Here is a 20,224-nt window from a genome sequence, read left to right as displayed (position 1 = left end):
CAAGAAATGATTGAAGAGTTTCTTCAAGACCGGCCAAAGGAGTCATTCTCTTTGAACTCTGGGGGGTTGAAGAATGCTGAGCGCCCAGTTTGCAGATTCTTCCATTGACCCGTTGTGGTCAAACCAGGATAGAAGGATGAAAAAGAGCGTCTTTGCTTTAGAAATCCAGGAGCTGGACTTTGGCGATGGTGGGTGCAGAGAATTGAAGGAAAGGCGCCTTATTAACAGCTGCATCTCCCTCATTACTTGGCACCTGTCACCCAACTTTCATAGACGACCAACCCATCAACCAGCCAACAAGCATCGAACCTGCTGTTCTATGTGCCGCGCAGGAGGGGAGGGAAGGGAGAGCGATACAGGCATGTAAGACATGAAGCTCTCCTGTGCCGGAAACACAGACACGCTTCTCATTAAGTCTAAGGTAGATGATAAGTGGCCAGCGGAGGAACAGGCCGAGTGTTTGAGGAACTCGATGTGGGGGGTGGGGAGAGAATTCCAATGGGCTTGGGGCGGGGTAATAGAGATCTAAGAAGGCCTCCAAGAAGAAACCGCATATGGCCTGGGTTGTTAAGGATGAGAAGAAAGAATGGCATTTCCTGTGTCTCAGATCTCAGAAGGGTCCCTGCTGGAGGAACAGGACTGGGTCCTAGCTGTGGGCTGAACTGTGTCCCCCAAATTCATATGTTGAAGTCACATCCTGAGTACCTCAGAAGGTGATTACTTGGAGATAGTTAGACACCTTGGAAAAGGTAATTGAGTTGAAATGAGGTGAGTAGTTGGACTTCCAGCCAAGGAAGGCATCCTCCTGAGATGAAGGAATTCGGACACAGAGATGCGTAGAGGAAAGACCATGGCAGACACCCTGCCACACGCCTCGGAGAGAAGCCCGGAACAGCTCCCGCCCAGCGGCCCTCAGAAGATCCAGCTTCGCTGACACCTTCATCTCGGCTTCCAGCCTCCAGAACTGAGACAATGTGTAGACTTACACATTCCCCAGCACCGCCCACACTGGAGACGGCCACCCAACCTCCCAGAGGGAAGTGAACACCCGGTCCGATCCCTGACCCCCGTCTGGTCTCAGCGCCGTTATTAGCGTGCATGTGGCTCATGTGCCCGATTCTAGACTCACACACACTCTTCCCCAGATCAGGAGGGTCAGCAGCCGGCCTGGAACACTCTCCTGGGTTGTGGCCAGCCTGCCCTCCTCCTCACAGCTAAGAGCCACCAGCTCCTATGGTCTCCAACCACTTTCTGCTTTATGAACCCTTTTGTGGCTCATCTGCCTGCTGGAGTACCAGGGTCTGCCTCGGTTTTGTTTGCTTCTTTTTCACCTTCAGAAAGCAGTAATGCTAGCAGCCAAATGTATCCCGTTTACAGCTTGAGTGTGAGAAGACAGAGCTCTGACTGGAGAGAAGACTGAGTGTAGCATGTCCATGTGGCGGGGGGGGGGGGGGGGGGGATTCCTGCAAAAGCAGAGTCTCGCTTGAAGACCTGAGGCTGACGCCACCAGCCCTCTTTGAAAAGACACCTCCATTGACTGCCCGGACTCCCCTTATCCTGACAATCACCAGCCTGACCACGCTGCTTAGAATCAATAAACATGTGCATGGGCAACAGCAGCAAAGATCTCCAAACTGCCAGTCTGAGGTCCTGAGGTGTTCACCTGTAGCCTCACCTTCCCTCACACCGGAGGAGTCTCTAAGCGAATCTGATGAATCGCCCCCCTCTGCGAAGCCCACGGAGGAGCCGTGACTTGCCCAAGGCCAGTCAGCTTCCAAACCCAGCCTGTCTTCTTGGGAGTAAGAACCCAGAGAAGGCAAGCGGGATCCCAGCTCTGCAAATGACCTCTAGGTGACCTTGGGTAAATGACATCTCGTCAGCTTTCCCAGCTGACCTGTGACTGTCCCTTCTCTATGTGGGCTGCCTTCATCTCATGGGCAGAACTAGTTGCTCCCATGATACTTAGTCCATGGTGGCCATGAGGTGGTCTCCATAAGAGCTGGTGGTCTCCTATGAGTCCTTGAGGGAGCTGTATCCCCACCTGGAGAAGGCAGTGTCAGCCGGCTCGGTCTAAGCTCACCCTCAACACTTGTTGGCCACAGTAATAGCTTTGGGGGATCTATAGTCACCCCAGATTTTATCTTCAACTCCCCCTTGCCAGGAAAGATAAAATTTTACAGCTAAAACCCAATTCCAGTCCGGCAAGAGCTCAACTTTGTTCTTTTGAAACCAAAGAGTAGGACTAGGCGCCAGTGGCCTCAGACACTCCAGAGTTCTGAAAATATCAGTCTGGGAATTATGAGAAGTGCAAGCCAGTCATAAAAACTTAATTCACTTACCCAGAAAGTTCCCCAGAGGTTTACAGCTGTGTTGGCTGGGCTGGATCACACAGTTTGTTAGAACGTGGTGCCCATAAGCCCCAGATCAAGGTTTCTTCCCTCTGTGCCAATCTGCCCTTCCCAGAGGAACACCCTGAGCCACAGGCTCCAGCCGCAATGCCCACCCACCCGACCTCAGCTAGCTCTTCTGTCATCTGTCCCCAGGGAGGAGAGTTAGGCTGGGGCTCCTCCCCACCTGCTGAAGGGAAGGTGGGTGTTAAGGTCGGAGCACAGCATGGGCTATGGCCGACGTGGGAGCCATACTTGCTGGATGCCCTTCAGCTTGGCTGGGTTTCTTCTGACAACTCTCCTTGAACCCAGACCGTCCAATGCATTCACCTGCGATTTTATCAATGTCATCCATGCAATCTATACACAAAATTAACAACGACCCTTAGAAAAAGCTCGAGTGTGAAAAGAAAGAGGTAACAGGGGAGAAGAGATCTGACCCAATAACTCCCAGGGCTCCTGCAATGTCTGGTCTTCTTCCCCTTGTGCAGGAGGGATGACTCTAAACCAGTGATGGCGAACCTTTTGAGCTCGGCGTGTCCGCATTTTGAAAAACCCTAACTTAACTCTGGTGCCGTGTCACATATATTTTTTGATATTTTCAACCATAGTAAAGCAAAGATTTATATTTTTGATACTTATTTTATATATTTAAATGCCATTTAACAAAGAAAAATCAACAACAAAAAATGAGTTCGTGTGTCACTTCTGACACGCGTGTCATAGGTTCGCCATCACTGTTCTAAAGCAAGGAGTCCTGACTGAGTCTTCAGACCACACTCAGGAACAAATACTGATCAAGCACCAGCGATGGCCAGGCTCTAGGGAGGCCGCAGAAACAACGTGAGAGACGGACAGGCAATAAGCAAACCAGACAATGAATGTATAAATAAGTGGAACAAGTCAATATTTCTCTCTCTCTCTTTCCCTAAAAATCAATAAATAAAAAATAAAATGTTTTAAAAAGGAAATCTTGCCATTTGCACCAAAATGGAGAGACCTTGAGGGCAGTATGCTAAGTGAAATAAGTTAAAGACCATATGATTTCATTTACATTCAACGAAATCATTAAAACAACAAAACACGAGCTCATATATACGGAGAACAGCATGGTGGTGGCCAGAGGAAGGGGGTCAGGTTTGGGGAAATGGGTAAAGGGGTTCAAACAAACTCCCAGTTATAAAACAAGTCAGCCATGGGATGTCATGTACAGCCCGGTGACTGTAGTTAATAATACTACGTCGCACATTTGAAAGTTGCTGAGAGTATATCTTACAAGTTCTCATCACAAGAAAAGCTATTTTTCCATGTGTGGTGATGGATGTTAACTAGGGTTACTGTGCTGATGCTGTGTATACAAATATCAAATCATTATGCCATATACCTGATTGATGCTGATTATACCTCAATAGGAATTCATTCATTAATTGGTTAAAAGATAGTTATCACTCCGTGGTTCTCAAAGTGTGGTCCCCAGATCAGAAGCATTAGCATCCCTTGGAAATCCAGGCCCCACCCCAAATCTACTGAACCAGAAACTCTGGGGGTGGGATCCACAACCTGAGTTTTCATTCTTCCCGGCGATGTCACACAGGCTCGAGTTTGTGAGGATGAGGGCTGTGATGGAGCGTGACTGTGGGGTTACTGTGGGCAGGCTGGGCAGGGATGGACTCTTAAGGGAGGTGACATCTAAACTAAGCTGAAACCTGGAAGCAGAGAATGAGCCAGCAATGTGAAGGTCCAGAAGAGCGGTCCAGAGGGAACAGTAAGTGCAAGGGCCCTGGGGTAGGGAAGAGCCTGGCATGTTTGAGGAAGAGAAAGGAGGCCAGTGTAGCCTGTGAACAACAAAGAGCATTGGAACATCTTATGGGAGGGGCAGGGTCTGAACGTCAGCAAGTCTACCCTCTGGTGGGTCTCTCCCATACGTGAACTGTGGATGCTGGGACAGTCACACAGCCCTTGCAAGCGTGCTCTAAAATGGGGAAAACAATATGAACCTGCATACTGGGTCATTTGAGAATTCAGTGAGTTAGCGGATGTGAGAGATTGGGATAAGGGAGAGGCAGTGTTCAAGTGGGAATTATTGCAATTAAGGGAGTCGCTTAAGGATGTAACCACAGAATCCAGCCTCCCACCGTGACAAGCCAACAGACCACAGGCCAGCACCACCTGGTCCCTGGCCAACGCCTGTTCTCTGGAGCTAATTGACATTGAGATGATTCTTTAAAAAGGGTCTGTGAGGAGGTCTGAGGTGGGAAATTTTCCAGAAAGGCCTGATAGTGGAACTCTGTGTTTTTTTTCTTTTTTCTTTTTGGAGAGAGAGAGAGAGAGGAACAAAGGAAGGGAGGGAAGGAAAAAGGGAGAGAGAGACATCAACTTGTTGTTCCATTCATTCATGCATTCATTGGTTGATTCCTGTATGTGGCCTGACCGGGGATCGAACTTGGTGTATCAGGACGATGCTCTAACCAATTAAGATACCTGGCCAGGGCTAATAGTGGAACTCTTACGTTTCCACCCTACTGGTCACTCTAAGAGGATTCTTGGCTTCATAAGGAGTTTGTGTTTTACTCCAGCTCCTTGCAGACCCTGCCAGGTGTTATAAAGGCAATGCCAGGTTGCTCATGGGACCCAGGCCACCTCTTATCATCAGATACACGCCATCCACCGATGCCCCTTTCCTAAAGGGACTCCGAAAAGGGCTCATCTCTGCCTCAAGCTTAAGGGAAGGCTCCGCCCAGGACTCTGAGAACATGGAAGTGATGCCATTACCAGGTGGCCCAGTCACCAGCCCCCGGAGCTTAGACTAAATGCAAAGCCCCTGCCTCCAGAAGCTCCTCTTCACCTGGTGGTAAGATTTTCACATCCCGAGTGGTCAGGGTGGGGGCAGCCTTGGAGACTTTCGTCCAGCCCCTCTTGTATAGATGAGAAAACGGAGCCAGAGAGAGAAGGGACTGGAGCCACAACCACCCACTGAGCTGGCTGCGGTGCTAAGATTAGATCAAGACCCCAGTTCACTGGGCCCCTAAACGGGGAATCTTCTCCAAACAGATGTCAGCACACCACGCCCCCACTCCAAAACCAGCGCTCACAGGACAAAGCCCAAGCCATTGGCACGGCATTCCAAGCCCCCAGAGTCTAGTTCCTGCCAAGTTTCCTAGCCCCATCTCTCACTCGATCCTCCCCGCCCCAATCCAAGGCCGCGCTGCAGCCACGTCCTGGGCATCTGAATGGGCAGGTGACCAATGGGCTCATGACCAAGGCTGGCCCTCAACAGCACCCCTCAATGTGCTGGGCAATTTCTTGCCTCCATGTCTTTGTCCACATTATCCCCTTGACCCAACAAGCCCTTCCTCGCCTCCCACATAAAAATCCTACTCAAGGCTCCAAAATTCACACCGAGGCCATCCTATCCATTCCCAGAGCAGAATCCCCATTTCCCGCGGGTACTCCCTCGGCACCTGGCAATACTGCTTCCGCCCCCCTACACACTCTGGCTCGTGGGAGACTCTGGGGGGTTATGTACATCCTCCCCTCCCCGACCGCACTCATACCCGCTCAGCTGCGAGATCCGGGGGCAGCGACAGTCTCCTCCATCTTTAGATCCCCTTCCAGCACTTGGCAGTATCTGACACAGAGCAGTGCTCAGTGAGTATCTGTTTAATCGCATGACGCACAGATGTGTAACACCTGTCTCTGAGGAAGGTTTCCGTGGCCATGCCAGCCAGCGCCCGCAGAGAGCCCCCTGCCTGCTTTCGTTGCTGCACCATCCCACTGGGCTAGAGCTAATGTATGTGTTGGGATGTTTCCTACCGTCCCACCCCGACTCTTGGCAAGAGAATGTGAACTCCCCAGGGCAGTAATGATGCCTGACTGATCTGTGTGCACAGCATAGACCCCAGCCCATACATGGTAAATGAAGCAATCAAGCCCATCCTATATATAATAAAAGCCTAATATGCAAATAGACAGAATGGCGGAATGACTAGTGGAATGACCGATTGCTATGACGTGCACTGATCACCAGGGGGCAGACGCTCAATGTAGGAGTTGCCCCCAGCCCACAGGCCCCAGGCCAGCCAAGGTGGGTGCCAGCGGGGGGGCCCCCAATAACCCCACCGGTCGCCCCACAAATCAGCCCTGATGGCCAGCCAGGCCTAGGGACCCTACCCATGCACGAATTTCGTGCACCAGGCCTCTAGTTAATAATAATAAACTAACCTATATGGACACCTAGGACATAATCAATTTCTCTTGCTCATCGGAATCCTATATGTACAATTCACCACGTGCCGCTTTCCCAACAGCGAGCAAGACAGAAAGTTCCTGCTGGATAGAGGTGTTAAATAAATAATCGCCAGCGTCTATTTATCACAGTTATGGGTCGTGCTCCAGAGAACACAGGACGGGACGCTCTGGTCACTGCTAAGTTGGCTCTGAGTTCATGGCTGGTCCCAGCAGCCCAGACCCATGATGCTTCCTTTGGTCACAGTGGCCACCTCTCACCCAGCTCGCAGATGACTTACCTTTCTCCCCAGCAGGAATGAAGCAGAGTCAGGTTTTCTTTGTGTGTGTGTGTGTGTATGTCTTTCCATTGTTTCATATACTCTCCCTCCAATTAGGACGCCCTGATTCCCCGGGGAGCTATTGAAAATGCCAAGTTCTTACTGGTTGCGGATGCAAAGTCTGTTCTGTCTGACCTCACTGATTCCTGGGGGATGTGTTAAGACCTGCAAAATATGTGGAGCTCATAAATCAACTCTGGCTGGGTTTCTGCAAATGTTCTAGCTTGAAGGAAAGTCAGACAGCACTGACAAGTCCCCAAGCCTCACTGCTTCCCGGGCCCCAGCCCGCCCGCACCGGCCCCTGGAGCCTGTGGATGCCGGCGGCCGGGGCAGGGCCCAGTGCTGGGTGTCCCCATCTCCCCTCTGGCCTGGCTCCGACAGCTGGAGGGGAACGGGAGGTCAGTCCTTGACATCCAGTCTGCTGTCTGGGGCCCTCTGGAGGGAAGGAATCCTGTGAATGTCCTTTCTCTGCCAGCCCCCAAGGAGATGGCCCAGGGACCCTTCCTCAAGCACGTTCCTCTCTTTCCAAGACAAACAGGAGCCTCAAGCCAGCTGTGTGGTGGGAGGGGGTGCCAATGGCATGTCATACAATTGAACGGCGCCCCCTGGAGTTGTGCAAGAAGCTGGCCCTGGCTGGAGGCAAATCCTTGGGAGCCAGTCCCTCCCATGGCAGGGAAACGAAGCCTGGCCTCACAGTGGGAAAAGCCCAGCGACCACGGATTTCCCCTCTGGCGAATCCCCAAGAGGAAAGGGGCTTGGAGGTGGGTCCCTGTAAAGCTCATCTGACCAGAAGGTTCCTCACAGGCATCAGCCTCTCGGCTACAGAGTAAATTCAGCTCAGTTCAGCGTTCACTGAGTGCCGTGGCGTGAGGACCCAGCTGGGCATGGGCCCACGTGGCGACCATGGCTCTGGGCCACAGGAACTCAAGGAACAAGGAGACCTTGGTCCCCTCTTGGCTCCCAGCGAGAGGTAAGGGTGCCTCTAGTGGGTAATGAGAGATGGAGTGTGGAAATGAGTGAAGACCCCCCTCTCATTTGTCCCCACTGTTCATTCACTCATCCATTCATTCATCCATTCATTCATCCATTCATTCATCCACTCATTCATCCATTCACTCATCCACTCATTCATTCAGGTGACAATTGCTTATTGAGAGCCTGTGCTGCCAGGTGCCAGGTGCCTGCAGCCAAGGAAGCCTCTGTCCACTGCCCAACCCTCAACACCCACACCCTGATGAGAGCCTGTGGGCCCCTGCCTGCCATCTGTCACACACCTGGGGGCTACCTGGAAGCTGTAGCCTTGCTGCCTCCAAGCAGGAGACCAGCTGGGGGCTGGTCTTCCGGGGGAGGTCATCTGATTCAGGAAGGGGGGGGGATCTCTGATAAGGGTTCAACCCAGCCCACCAGCACTTTCCCAGTCACAGCCAGCCGGGCCAGCATGGTCTGGAGTCTGTCTTTCTGTCTGTCTGCATGTCCATGTGTCCAGAGAGGCTGGCAGCCGATGGGAGAAGAGAATGAATGGACCCGTGTCGCTCCTTGGCACTCCCAGAGCTAAGAGGGCCCCAGAGGAGGGCTCCAGGGAGCCTGTGTGAGTGGGGTCAGAGTGGAGGAGGGGAGAAGGGTCAGCGCATGGTCACAAACTAAAGGGAAGTCCCTCTCCTTCTCCCTCCCCCAACCTGCCCACCTGGGATAAGCAGCCAACAGCACCCCACTCTCAGGTGACTGGGCAGGGGTCCGTAGATGTAAGCAAGTAGATCGCTGCCCCCAAGCGAAGGGGCTAGGGGCGTGACAGCAGCGATGGGTAAGGGGGTGCAGACTTGACCGTCAGACACACAGCAGACCCTTTGCTAAGCCCCCGAACAATCCCACAAGGTGTGTACTAGTGGCCTAAGGGCTTAATGCCCTGAGCCAGGCACCTGTTCAGGGGTGGCATTCGAACCCCAACATGTCTGAATCTAAAGCCCATGCCCTTTTCACGGCATCATACTACCTCCCACTACATCCTGGACTAATAACCCACTCCCTCAGGTCCTCTGAGGAAATAAAGAGCCCCTTTCCTTCCCTAACAGCAGACAGTACCACTCGGGCCTATCAGAAGATGTTTACATGTGGCTGTGGTCGACAGCATTAACCGTGATTCCTAACTTATTGCTTGAATTAGTTTTATTGCTCTCATGCGCACACTCTCCATAACACTAATATTTTGCACTCACGTGGTATATTTACTTCTTCATTTCATTGACTCCATTCCCAATAGCACAAAGAACTCCCAAATGGCTCTATTCCTGGCCTCACATTGGGTGGGGTGGGAGCTGCAGAAGCCCTGCAGACACCGTCTACACAAGCAGATAAGAAGGGGGGACATCTTATCTGCTACCAGTGTAGGCACAGACCCTAAGCCAGCAATTCTGTCCTGGACTCACCAGTGGTGTGCTCACCCCACTCCCATCAGAAGGACGTTTGAAAAGAAATCTATGGAAACAGCCCAAGTGCCCATCAGCAGATGAGTGGATAAAAAAGCTGTGGTACATTTACTCCATGGAATACTATGCAGCAGTAAAAAAGAAGGCTCTCTTACCCTTTGAGAGAGCATGCAGGGACTTAGAGAGTATTATGCTAAGCGAAATAAGCCAATCAGACAAAGACAAGTATCACGTGATCTCACTCAGATGTGGAATCTAAAGGACAAAATAAACTGATGAACAAAATCCATCCAGAGACATAGAAGCATAGAACAAACTTCGAAATCTCAGAGGGAAGGTGGGAGATGGGGTTGGGTCGAGGGTGTGAAGAGATCAACCAAAGAACTTGTATGCATATATGCATAACCCAGGAACGCAAACAATAGGGTGGCGAAGGCCTGAGGCAGGGGAATGGGGCCGGCTAGAAGAGGTCAATGTGGGTGGGAGGGAAAGAGGACATATGCAATACTTTCCACAATAAAGATTTTAAAAAAGAAAAAAGGAGAAAAGAAGTCTACTAGCCTTGAGGAGAAAAGAGAAGGTACAATCGCCCTCCACTGTTTCAACACACTTGGAACCACTGAGCCTCTTTCAGAAGCACCAGAACATGCCCCTCCCACTAAATGAAAACACACCTGGCTAACCCTGGCATCTGAGGCTGTTGACAACCTGGCAGGTCATGCCACCTCTGTCCTCCAGCAGGCACTCTCTGGAGACCTGGCCATGCACCCGTGTTCGCCAGAACCTTCCAAAGCGGAGCTGAATTTTGTCCCGCTGAAAGTCCACACTTCTCCTCGCCTCTTGCAACACCACTTGTTTTCCACACACAACTGGCTAATTCCAGAGTGGAACATAATTAAAAGAAACACAACCAGACCAAGGAACATAAGGTGAGAGCCAAGAAAAATTTGTAGGTCATTGAGAAAATTGCCGTGCTGGGCACCAGGGAAGTGCCTACTACACAAAGGCCCCGAGGCTGGGCGTGCCCCAGGGCCAGTTCCCAAAGCGGCTCCAGCTGTGGGTGGGAGGGGCCCACAGCTGGAGAACGGACACAGTCCTGGCAGAAGATGCCACTGAGCACACAGGCTGGTGGAAAGGCAAGTAGAGACAGACCACAACACGGAGCAATCCCGATGACAATGAGTTAACAGAAAACCTGGACTGTCTGGACACGATCTCTAGCTTCCCTACGGATTGGCAAGATTTAGAACAGGAGAACGTCTTGAGCTGGAGGGGACCTAGGAGCCGTCTGGTCTGGGGAATTCAAGCCTCCTGTGTGCATGCTATGAACTTGCCTTGCAGTTGGATGAAGCCTGTGGGCCTTTCTCAGAACACTGCTTCTAATTATATACCATGAAATTCATAGGATTACAAAAGAAAACAGTGATATTGAAAGACAGTTATCAAAACACTAGAGGCCTGGTGCACGAATTCATGCACCAGTGGGGGGCCCCTCGGCCTGGTCTACGGGATTGGGCTGAAAACTGGCTCTCCGACATCCCCCAAGGGGTCCCAGAATGCGAGAGGTCGCAGGACAGGCCGAGGGACTCCACCGGTGCACGATCGGGGCCAGGGAGGGACGCGGGAGGTTGGCCAGCTGGGGAGGGACTGCGGGAGGGCTCCAGGGTGTGTCTGGCCCATCTTGCTCAGTCCCAATTGGCTGGACCCCAGCAGCAAGCTAACCTACCAGTTGGAGCGTCTGCCCCCTGGTGGTCAGTGCACATCATAGCGAGCGGTTGAGCGGCCTTAGCATATCATTAGCATACTACGCTTTGATTGGTTGAACAGACGATTGGATGACCGGACACTTAGCATATTAGGCCTTTGTTATATAGGATATCTGTGATGTAATAATATATATGACATTGGCAGCAGGTCTACTATCTTCTACAACTTGCAGGAGGGTAAATGAGAATGATATTTCAAAATAATATTTCATAATGTCAAATCTTCAAAATATTTCAGAATAACTGCTGCAGCTGCAGTGTGATATATATATTTCTCTTGTTAATACTGTCCCAGGGACTGCTAAGAATCCTATAGCTTATTGCCTATATCTATTGAAGGTAATGCTAAGTTTCATTAAAAGTTAATGCACGGAAAAAAATATGAAAATAAATCATCAAAATTCTACCCACAAACCCTAGATTAAGACCCCTAATTTCCTACTATCCCTTCTTTTAGCAAATAATAAAATGTAGGCCAGAAATGTAGACCAAGTGACTTTTTAAATGTCATACAGCTAATAAACAGCCAATCTGGGATCAAAGCCCAGTTCTTACTGATGTCCTATCCTAAACTGATGCCTCAATTTAGGCTTAACATTTTTTTCTTTTAGATTTTTTTGTGTTTAAACAAAATACATTCTTTTTAACAAATTCAAACAACGTGGGAATTACATTTAAAAATAAAGTTTCCACCTTTCTTAATACAGTCCTATCTAAGAATAGACAGATGGACTAGAGCAGTGGTCGGCAAACTGTGGCTCGCCAGCCACATGTGGCTCTTTGGCCCCTTGAGTGTGGCTCTTCCACAAAATACCACGTGCGGGCGTGCACGTACAGTGTGAAAGTTGACTTAAAACTCTAAGTAAAGTTTATTACGCTAATTTTAGGGAACGTTGTGGAGTGAAAGAAGATGTAGTGTCGAGGATTGAGAAAGGTATGTTGAGATGGTTTGGACATATAGAGAGGATGAACGAAAGGAGATAGACGAAACAAGTATACAAGACGAGTGTGGATGGGAGAGTTGGAAGGGGTCGACCTCAGCAAACATACCTCAATCAGATTGAGGACGTTTTTGGCAAAGGCCAGCTTAGGAGTACCCTAACTAAGTTAATAACAATGTACCTACCTATATAGTTTAAGTTTAAAAAATTTGGCTCTCAAAAGAAATTTCAATCGTTGTACTGTTGATATTTGGCTCTGTTGACTAATGAGTTTGCCGACCACGGGACTAGAGCCCGGATCAGAGTGGACCAGCAGCATGGCATCACCAGGGAGCTGGTGAGAAATGCGGACCGCAGGCCCCTCCCCAGACCTGCTGAGTCAGAATCTGCATTTTCCCAGGTGCTGACTCATGGGCACATGACGGGGCCCAGAAGAGCAGCTCTGGATGATCCTGGGGGTCCCTTCTCTGCTGAGATCTCCTTGGAAGTATAAATCCCCCCAACCCCTAATGTGGAAAAGTGACAAGAATTCAACCCTCCACCCTCTAAAAGGCAGGTGCTAGTCACTCTAATCCCCCGAGGAAAAAATAATAACAGAATAACAAGAGTCAGGGTTTGCAATAGGAGAATGCATCGTGGGATGGTGAGATCTGAAATGATGAAAACAAAACCATAACAACTGTGCTTGACCCTTTCAGAAAAGACCTGAAGGAAGAGGGGCTGCCTGATTAGCAAGGCTGCACTTGAACAAGCCTACACCCGAGCAAAGCCAACTGTGCAGCCCCCACCTCCGTCCTCGGTCCCCTTTCCTCCCCAGCCTGCCCTGTTCCAAAGCCCTCAGCAGCTAAAGATCCCAGTAGCCAACCGGGCTGCCTGCGTTTTCCTCCCTGGTCTCATCCGGAGGACTTGGTCTCAAGTTACAGCCCAGGCCTGTTGAAAAGCAGAAGCAAAGCTTGCAGGGCCTGTGACATCACTGGCTGGGGTCTAAGTGTCCCTGTCCTTGTCTTACCTGCCCCTGCCGGGAACTACTTCCATCGTTTTGTTTCACAAGTTAAACAAACACAGGCTTGGCTGGTATTTCAAAGCAGAACCTGACTGATGTCTCTGTGAAGAGCTGAACAGGGCAAAGCCCTGCAAGGTGGGTGTGTAGCAAGCTCAGTTTTAGGGCATTTTAAAGGTTTTCAAGAATTAGGCCTCCGCTCCTTTTCAGACCCTGCGAATCTTTCCACGGGTTAGCATCTCCGGCCCCTCGCTGCCTCCTCCTCGAATCCTTCCCCCGCAGTATTTCTGCGCGATACTCCATGCAGACCCAGACCAGGCGTTTTCACATGTTACTGCGAGGTAGGCATTGTCCTACCCATTGTCCAGAGGAGAAAACTGAGACCCAGGTCTCACAGCTCAGAAGTGGCCCAACCAAGGGGAGAGGCAAGGCCTGTCTGACTCCTAGATTCCAGCCTTCTCCACTGAAGGTCGCCCCGCCTTTTCAGGAACCCGTCTGCGGTCACCTGGTATGTCAGCTGCTTGCTTCCTTGACAGTGAGCTCTGGAGAGAGCCCTGTGGCTGTGCCCGGGCTCCCTGCCTCCTCCGTGCCCAGGCCAGAGGGTGGCACCAATAAGGTTCTCTACATACATTGATTGAATAAAATACCTGTTGGCTTTCAGAGAAAAATAACTGAGAAGAAAGCCTCAGGCCAACAACCACCCATCTTTCAGAAGGATCCACACGTGTTCCTTTCTGTGCACTTGGGCGCTTGGACCAATGAACAAACCCCGGGCCGGGAGAATAAAGATACCGCGTTATCACCAGTGGCCAGAGAGCCCCTGCAGTCCCCAGGGCAGCGTGGCTCCAGTGAATGGTGCTTTCTCCATGCACGGTGGTCATGAGAGTTGCCATTGCCAAGTTGATTAGCAAGGACAGCACTAAGCATGTTCACCCAGAGGTGACAAATTGAGCCCCAAAGGAGATGAACAGTCAGAAACAAGTGGCATCCACATTCGGGGACCTACACCAAGCGTCTCAGAGGTGGTGAGCTAGGAAGGGAAGGTTCCTGAATCGGGGTCCAGACCCAGGGTGCCCCAAGCCCTCGGCTCGGCTCACCCTGAGCCCTCAACACCGATGCTGTTAGTCCCACCCCACCCTGCTTCCGCCATGTCTTGCGGCTCAGAACCCCTTGTAGGCGTCCGATGTGGCCTTTGGGCCTTGGTTGTGTTCTAGGGAGGCAAGGCTTCCTTCCAGCAGCCCTCTCCTCCTTGCCAATTAACCACGTCCTTCCGGCTCTCCATCCTGAGAAGCTGGTCTCCAAATCTGCCAAGGGCCCAGGATCCAGGAGGCACTCTGACTAGCCAGGAGTCCCACCACCCTTGTGGAGGGGGCCCTGGTGCTGGGCACCCCCAAGCCAAGAGGCCAGTTTTCTAAAGAACAGAAAGCTTTCCTGGCTCCTAAGGAGCAGCGTCTAGTCACCTTCAACGAGGAACTAGAACAGAAGTGGAGCAGGAAGCTCAGAGGCCCAAGGGACCAGGGTGCCAAGTCTGGCCCCGCCCACCCTGCAGAAACAGAACACGGACTAATTTGGGCACAAGGGAGGAAATTGCTTCCTTGAAGGTGGGTCCAAAACTCAGAAAAACATAGTTACAGTGAAAGGGGATGTCCGTTTGCTTCTATAAACTCGTGTGTAGACTTTCGTAGACGTAGGTGAAGAAAGCAGGACATGGAGGGAACCAAGGAACAGGGTGCTACCTGGAAAGCAGTTTGCCAAGAAAATTAAACCTGAATTGGAGCAAGTCTCTGGATGTAACTCTTCTAGCTCACAGGGAAGCGGTGGGAGAAAGGCACATGCTAAATGCCACCACAAGAATGCCACCGGCTACACCCCAAATGCAGGAAATTCTACAGGACGAACAACTCGGCCTCTTTCAAGTGGCAAAGGAAACAAAAAAGATTAAGGGAGTTAAGAGGGTTGTCAACCAAATGTAATTTGCAGACCTTGTTTGAATCTGATTCAGACCAACCAACAGAAAAAAGACATTTAGGGACAATCAGAGAAATTTGAACACTACCTAGATATTTAGTAAGAAAAAGGAACCATTGTTGGTGTTTATAGGTTTATGACAGTACTGTGGCTATTTTTTAAAAGAAACTTTATCACTGAGAGATACATTTGAACCCCAAATAGGTAAGTAGATAGATAGATAGATAGATAGATAGATAAGTAGGTAGATGAATTGGCTTTCGTGGAGAACCCCAAACACTTTATCAGCTCAGGCTGAAATTAGATGATGCCTGGGATTTGCTTTAAAGAAACCCACGAGGTGAGGGCAAAGGAGAAATGAGGCTGGGTCTATACTGACAATTACTGAAGCGGGGCGATAAGGAGGTGTGTGTTCATGATGTTCTCTCTGCTTTTGTCTAGGCTCAAGGTTTTACAGAACACAAATGTTAATTACAAAAAATAAGAAGAAGAAGAAGAAGAGAAGGCCCTGGTTGTTAATGATGGCTCCAGTACTGATTGTCTGGGAGGATCTGAAAACCTTTACTCCGGGGACCTCGGTTTCCTCATCCAGAGCCTGCATGGGTTCAAGCGCTGGCTTGGCTCCGTCTTCTTCACCTCTCTGAGCTTCGCGTCCTCAGCGTCCACTAGGAAGAACAGTCCTACCTCGTGGGGCGGTGGGGAGGGGTAGGTGCGCGTTCCTAGGAAGGGGCTGGCGCACAGCACTCTACCAGTGCTCACGGTCATTACTGCTGCCCTTTTTTATTTCGAGGTGGAGGACACTCCTCTGGAGATCTGGTCCTCTCTGCTCTTAGAACACCGAAGTTTCAGAAACATTTCCCAACTCGTTCCGACCGGACACAGCGCATCCCATGGACCAGACGTGCGCTCTCGGAGGCACCAACGTTCTCTTTCTCTGGGCAGTGACCACAATGTGCCCTCTCGGGTCCTTCCCCCTCTCCGGCCTCCTCTGTGCCTTGCTCCCATGCGGCCGGTTCCCAGGCCCTCCTCCCTCATCCCTCTCCCCAGCGGGAGCGGTGTTGGAAAGAGAGACTCCCTTCTCTGTCCCTCCCTTGCTCCTGCCCAGGAGGCCACCCCTCTCCATGCCCAGACGGACCCTCTGTAAACCAGGAAACGGTGGGTGGGGTGAAGGGAAGTTAGAAAGAACTCCGGACTGATGAATGCATAATGCTGAACTTTCTGGAAATGGACGGGCCCAGTGCCAGTCCCCACTAGGGTTCCTAGATTGTATTTTCCTTACAAAAGGGCCATTATGAAGGCTCCACATCTCCCGTGTGACAGGTTTCAAGCTGTAAAACCGCATGCCATCCTAGGGACCAGAGATGAATAGGCTTCCCAGCCATGTCCTCATTCTCAAGGGCACTGGGGTCCTGGAAGAGGTCTGTGGGAGACAGGGTGACGTCGGGGAGCCCTGGGCACTTCCCAGCTGCCCCCCCACAGGAGCCATGAGATGGCCCAAGACCTCAGATAGAGCAGCCGCTCCTGGAAACCCGGAGCGCTCCACCTGTCATTACAGCCCTTCTCCACTTAAAGAGGTGCACGGTCCCGGGGCCTGCCCGGCCCCACAGGGAAGAGCTGCACCCCCACCCCAACCTCGCTTTCTCTGCACTTGCTTTTGGGATCATGTCTTTCTACAGAGGCAAGCGGTGTGCGGTGCAGTTAGGAGAATGCAGACTGGTTGTCAGGACAATGGGCCCCCATCTGACCTCTGTTGTCATCTAACTCATTGGAGTCCACATTCCCTTTTCTGTAAAGTGAAGACGCCAAAATTAAGTTGTAAAGTCCCTTCCAGCTACCACGTCTGTGGTTCTGCTGCATGTTGTAAGGAAGCCTGTTCCTATCTTCCCCACCAAAGCGTCAGCCCTGACTGGACTGGGCCCCACACTCTTTCCCTTTGCACAGTCATCTACATCCCAAGTGACCATCAACCAGCTCTTCCCCCCTGACCCCGTTCCCCTGACACCCCACCTCTTGAGACCAGAGAAGTTTGGGTTCAGGCGTACCCAATTTTCCCTTGTAGCTCTGACGGACACGTTTGCATGTGATTTGCATGTATTCAAATATAAATGTACTCATTTGCATGGACATATAAAAGACATTACAAGATCACCACACAGCCTCTAACAGTTGGTTATAGTTCATCACTCCAGAACCCTCAAATGGGTCCAACAAAAATCTCACTAAGCAGACCGATGTTCTCCTAAACTTTTGGGGTAAAGGAAGGACATATTAGAACTTCACATTAACTTTTATCACATCCCTTAAATTTTTCTATTTCCTATGTATGCTCTATACTCCTCAAACCATCCTAGTAAAACAGGATATTTATATAACTTATAAATATGCTTAAAACGGGGCTCCAGGTACAAACAGGTTTTGTAGATGAGGTACATGGAGTCACCATCACTCCATTTCCCAAAGCTGGAGACAATTGCAAAGGTTCTGGTCACAGCCAAGTGACCAGGGAGGGTTCCAGGTAACCCCCTGCCAAGGTGACCCTGGCCAACGGACTACCAAAGCTCACCAGGGCACCCATCACACCACTCACCAGCTCCGTTGGGACCTCACGGCAAACTCCTTCTCCCAGAGATCTACTCCTGCTACAAGCTCCCATCAGCAAGGCTCCTTCTGGCCAAAAGGGCATTGGTCCCCACTCAAGGAACCCACTTTCTTTCCAGAACAGGTGGTCTTGGCCCTCACGGCTTCTTTTACTTCAGGAGCAAACATTCCATTCACAGTGAGGGGTGTTGGGAAGAAAGTGCCAATCCTTTCTCGATCTCATTCTGGGATTCACTTACTAAGTGTGACCAGTTGCATTTCTTATTGCACAGAGAACATATGAGCCTGGTCTTTAAATAGATAGAGGATAAATAGATAATATCAAAAGATAGATGGATAGATGATAAATAGGTAGATAGATAAGTAGATAGATAGATGATAGATAGATAGATAGATAGATAGATAGATAGATGATAGATAGATAGATAGATGAGTAGGTAGATTAATTGGCTTTCTGGAGAACTGTCAATGACACAGCAAACTAAACTACTGATAGGTGGGAGGGTTCCCAGAGACGTGCTGCTAAGAGTGAAAAACTATGTAGAAAGGAAGTCATTGTTTCACAGGTGCATGGAAGGGCAGCTAATAACCTGTCGGGGTGAACCTGCTGGATTAGGGCGTGGCCTTCGCCGGGCACAGTGGACAGGGGCCCAAGGTGCTGGGCTACTCACCCACACACTGGTTGCCTTCATCCATCTGGAATCCGAAGCGGCAGATGAGAGGCCTGGAAATCGTGGGGTAGTTTGGAGCCGGGAGCGGAGGGGCAGCTGCTGGGTATGGACCTGAGTAGGAGGTGGAGTAGGGGTTCGAGTAGGGCCCCCGATACACTGGGTTTGTTCGGGGGATGCACAGGTACCCGCCGTTTTGGTTCACACACATCATGTCTCCTCGGCAGGCCTCGGGGATGGTCCGGCATTCATCGATATCTGGAAGGCCACAGAAGGGACGAGTGTCAGCGGCCCCTGGCCACACTGTGCACGGGGCTCACACACACACACACACACACACACACACACACACCAGACACTTTACCAGCATCGGCGCCCAACAGTGCCTGGCTCATCGCCCGCAGGTACTCCCACAGGTTAGCCACGTTGAGTCAAATTGACTAGCGTCCCCCAAACATCAGCCATCAAATACCACCACCCCGGCCTTGGCCTTGCCCACAAAAGCCTGTATTATCATGTGCTTGATATTTTAAAAAAATGAACCCACATTTGAAATTCAAGTAAACATATTTTTAAAACTTTTACGTGACTGCAGCAAGTGAAGAACACCATCAATGAACATAAATAGAAGGTAACGGTAAAAATAAAGATATAACTATGGGAAAAAAGAGTTTATCTGTGGGCGTGGCATCTTTCTTGTGTTTGCCCACGGGCTACTCAGGAAACGCTGGGATACACCTAAGAATCGTTCCCATTTCCACTCCGAATAACAGCTGGGCCTCAAGAAAGACAAGGCTTGGCCGAGAGCTGGTTACTTGTTAGGAAAGCGGAGCCTTACTTGAAAGTCAGCTCACACCGCGCCAGCAGCAGGGCCCATTTCCGGCCGGGCTGGTGTTCTGCTTGCTATGCCTGGAAGGGGAGGTAGGTGCTCTAGAAAACCTGATTTCCTGGGCCAGGCCCGGGCAGGGGAGGCCTGAACTCTGGCTCCAGCATGAGCAGCTGACCTGCCCCCCCCCACACACCCCCGCCCGGGCACTGGGCCCTCTCCCTAACCTTGGGGGCTGCTCCCCGTGGGACAGGAGGCTGGGGAAGAGATGCCCAAATGCTGCCAGCTCCTCCCAGCCATCTCACCTGAGCAACTCCCACCAGCTCCCACCTTGGGAACCAGAGATGTTGAGGCTCTGAATGGCCCATTCAGTAGCTGCAAGCCTGAAATCACCCATAAAACTGGTGGGTCAGCCTGCCCAGCTGGCATGGCTCAGGGGTTGAATGTCGACCTATGAACTAGGAAGTCACAGTTCGATTCCCAGTCAGGGCTCGATCCCCAGTGTGGGGCATGCAGGAGGCACCCCATCAATGATTCTCTCTCATCGTTGGTGTTTCTATCTCCCTCTCCCTCTCCCTTCCTCTCTGAAATCAGTAAATATATTGTTAAAAAACTGGTGGGTCTGAAAAGATGGGTGCTTCCCTATTCTGTGCCCCTGGGCACTGTTGTGCCCAGATTTCAAGATTCCCAAGAAACCACATCAGGGAGCCAATTCGATGTAAAAACATAAGAATCTGTATTCAAGCTAGCTAGCTTGGGCCCCCCCCATCCATATCAAGACAAAACCAAATGGCTGAGCGCCCCAACCCCGCCCGAAGACCGGTTATATAGGGGGGGGTTGGAGAAAGGGGAGGAGAAAGAACTGTGCTCTGCCGCCTGGGTGTGGCTAGCAGAGTAGGACGTGGCCCCCTACCCTGGGGCAACCTAGCCTTCGCCCTTTCAGGCACAGCCTCATCCCCTTCAGACCGAGGTTTTCCAGGGCAGGGTTTTATTCCTCACCACTTGTCATTTTTTAAAACTGTCTATCTCCCCTCTGGTTCTCTGAGCTGACGTGAGCTCAGGAAAGATATATGATTTGGCCT

At 50.9% G+C, this 20,224-nt stretch overlaps 1 protein-coding gene across 2 annotated transcripts in view; it reads right to left on the bottom strand.

The window, feature by feature from the left end:
* The window catches only part of LOC139010381 (fibulin-5), a 69,833-nt gene that overhangs the window by 41,678 nt on the left and 7,931 nt on the right, over positions 1-20,224 (bottom strand). For both annotated transcript variants that reach the window (XM_070414750.1, XM_070414740.1), the window contains exon 4: positions 18,320-18,574. In XM_070414750.1, the coding sequence (XP_070270851.1) occupies positions 18,320-18,574 (255 nt within the window). The remainder of the gene's footprint in view (positions 1-18,319; positions 18,575-20,224) is intronic.

The sequence above is a fragment of the Myotis yumanensis genome, unplaced genomic scaffold, assembly GCF_028538775.1.
Source record: "Myotis yumanensis isolate MYYU_CA2020_CCGP unplaced genomic scaffold, mMyoYum1.0.hap1 SCAF_1, whole genome shotgun sequence".
NCBI lineage: Eukaryota > Metazoa > Chordata > Mammalia > Chiroptera > Vespertilionidae > Myotis > Myotis yumanensis.
This window is presented reverse-complemented; position numbering and strand designations above follow the sequence as displayed.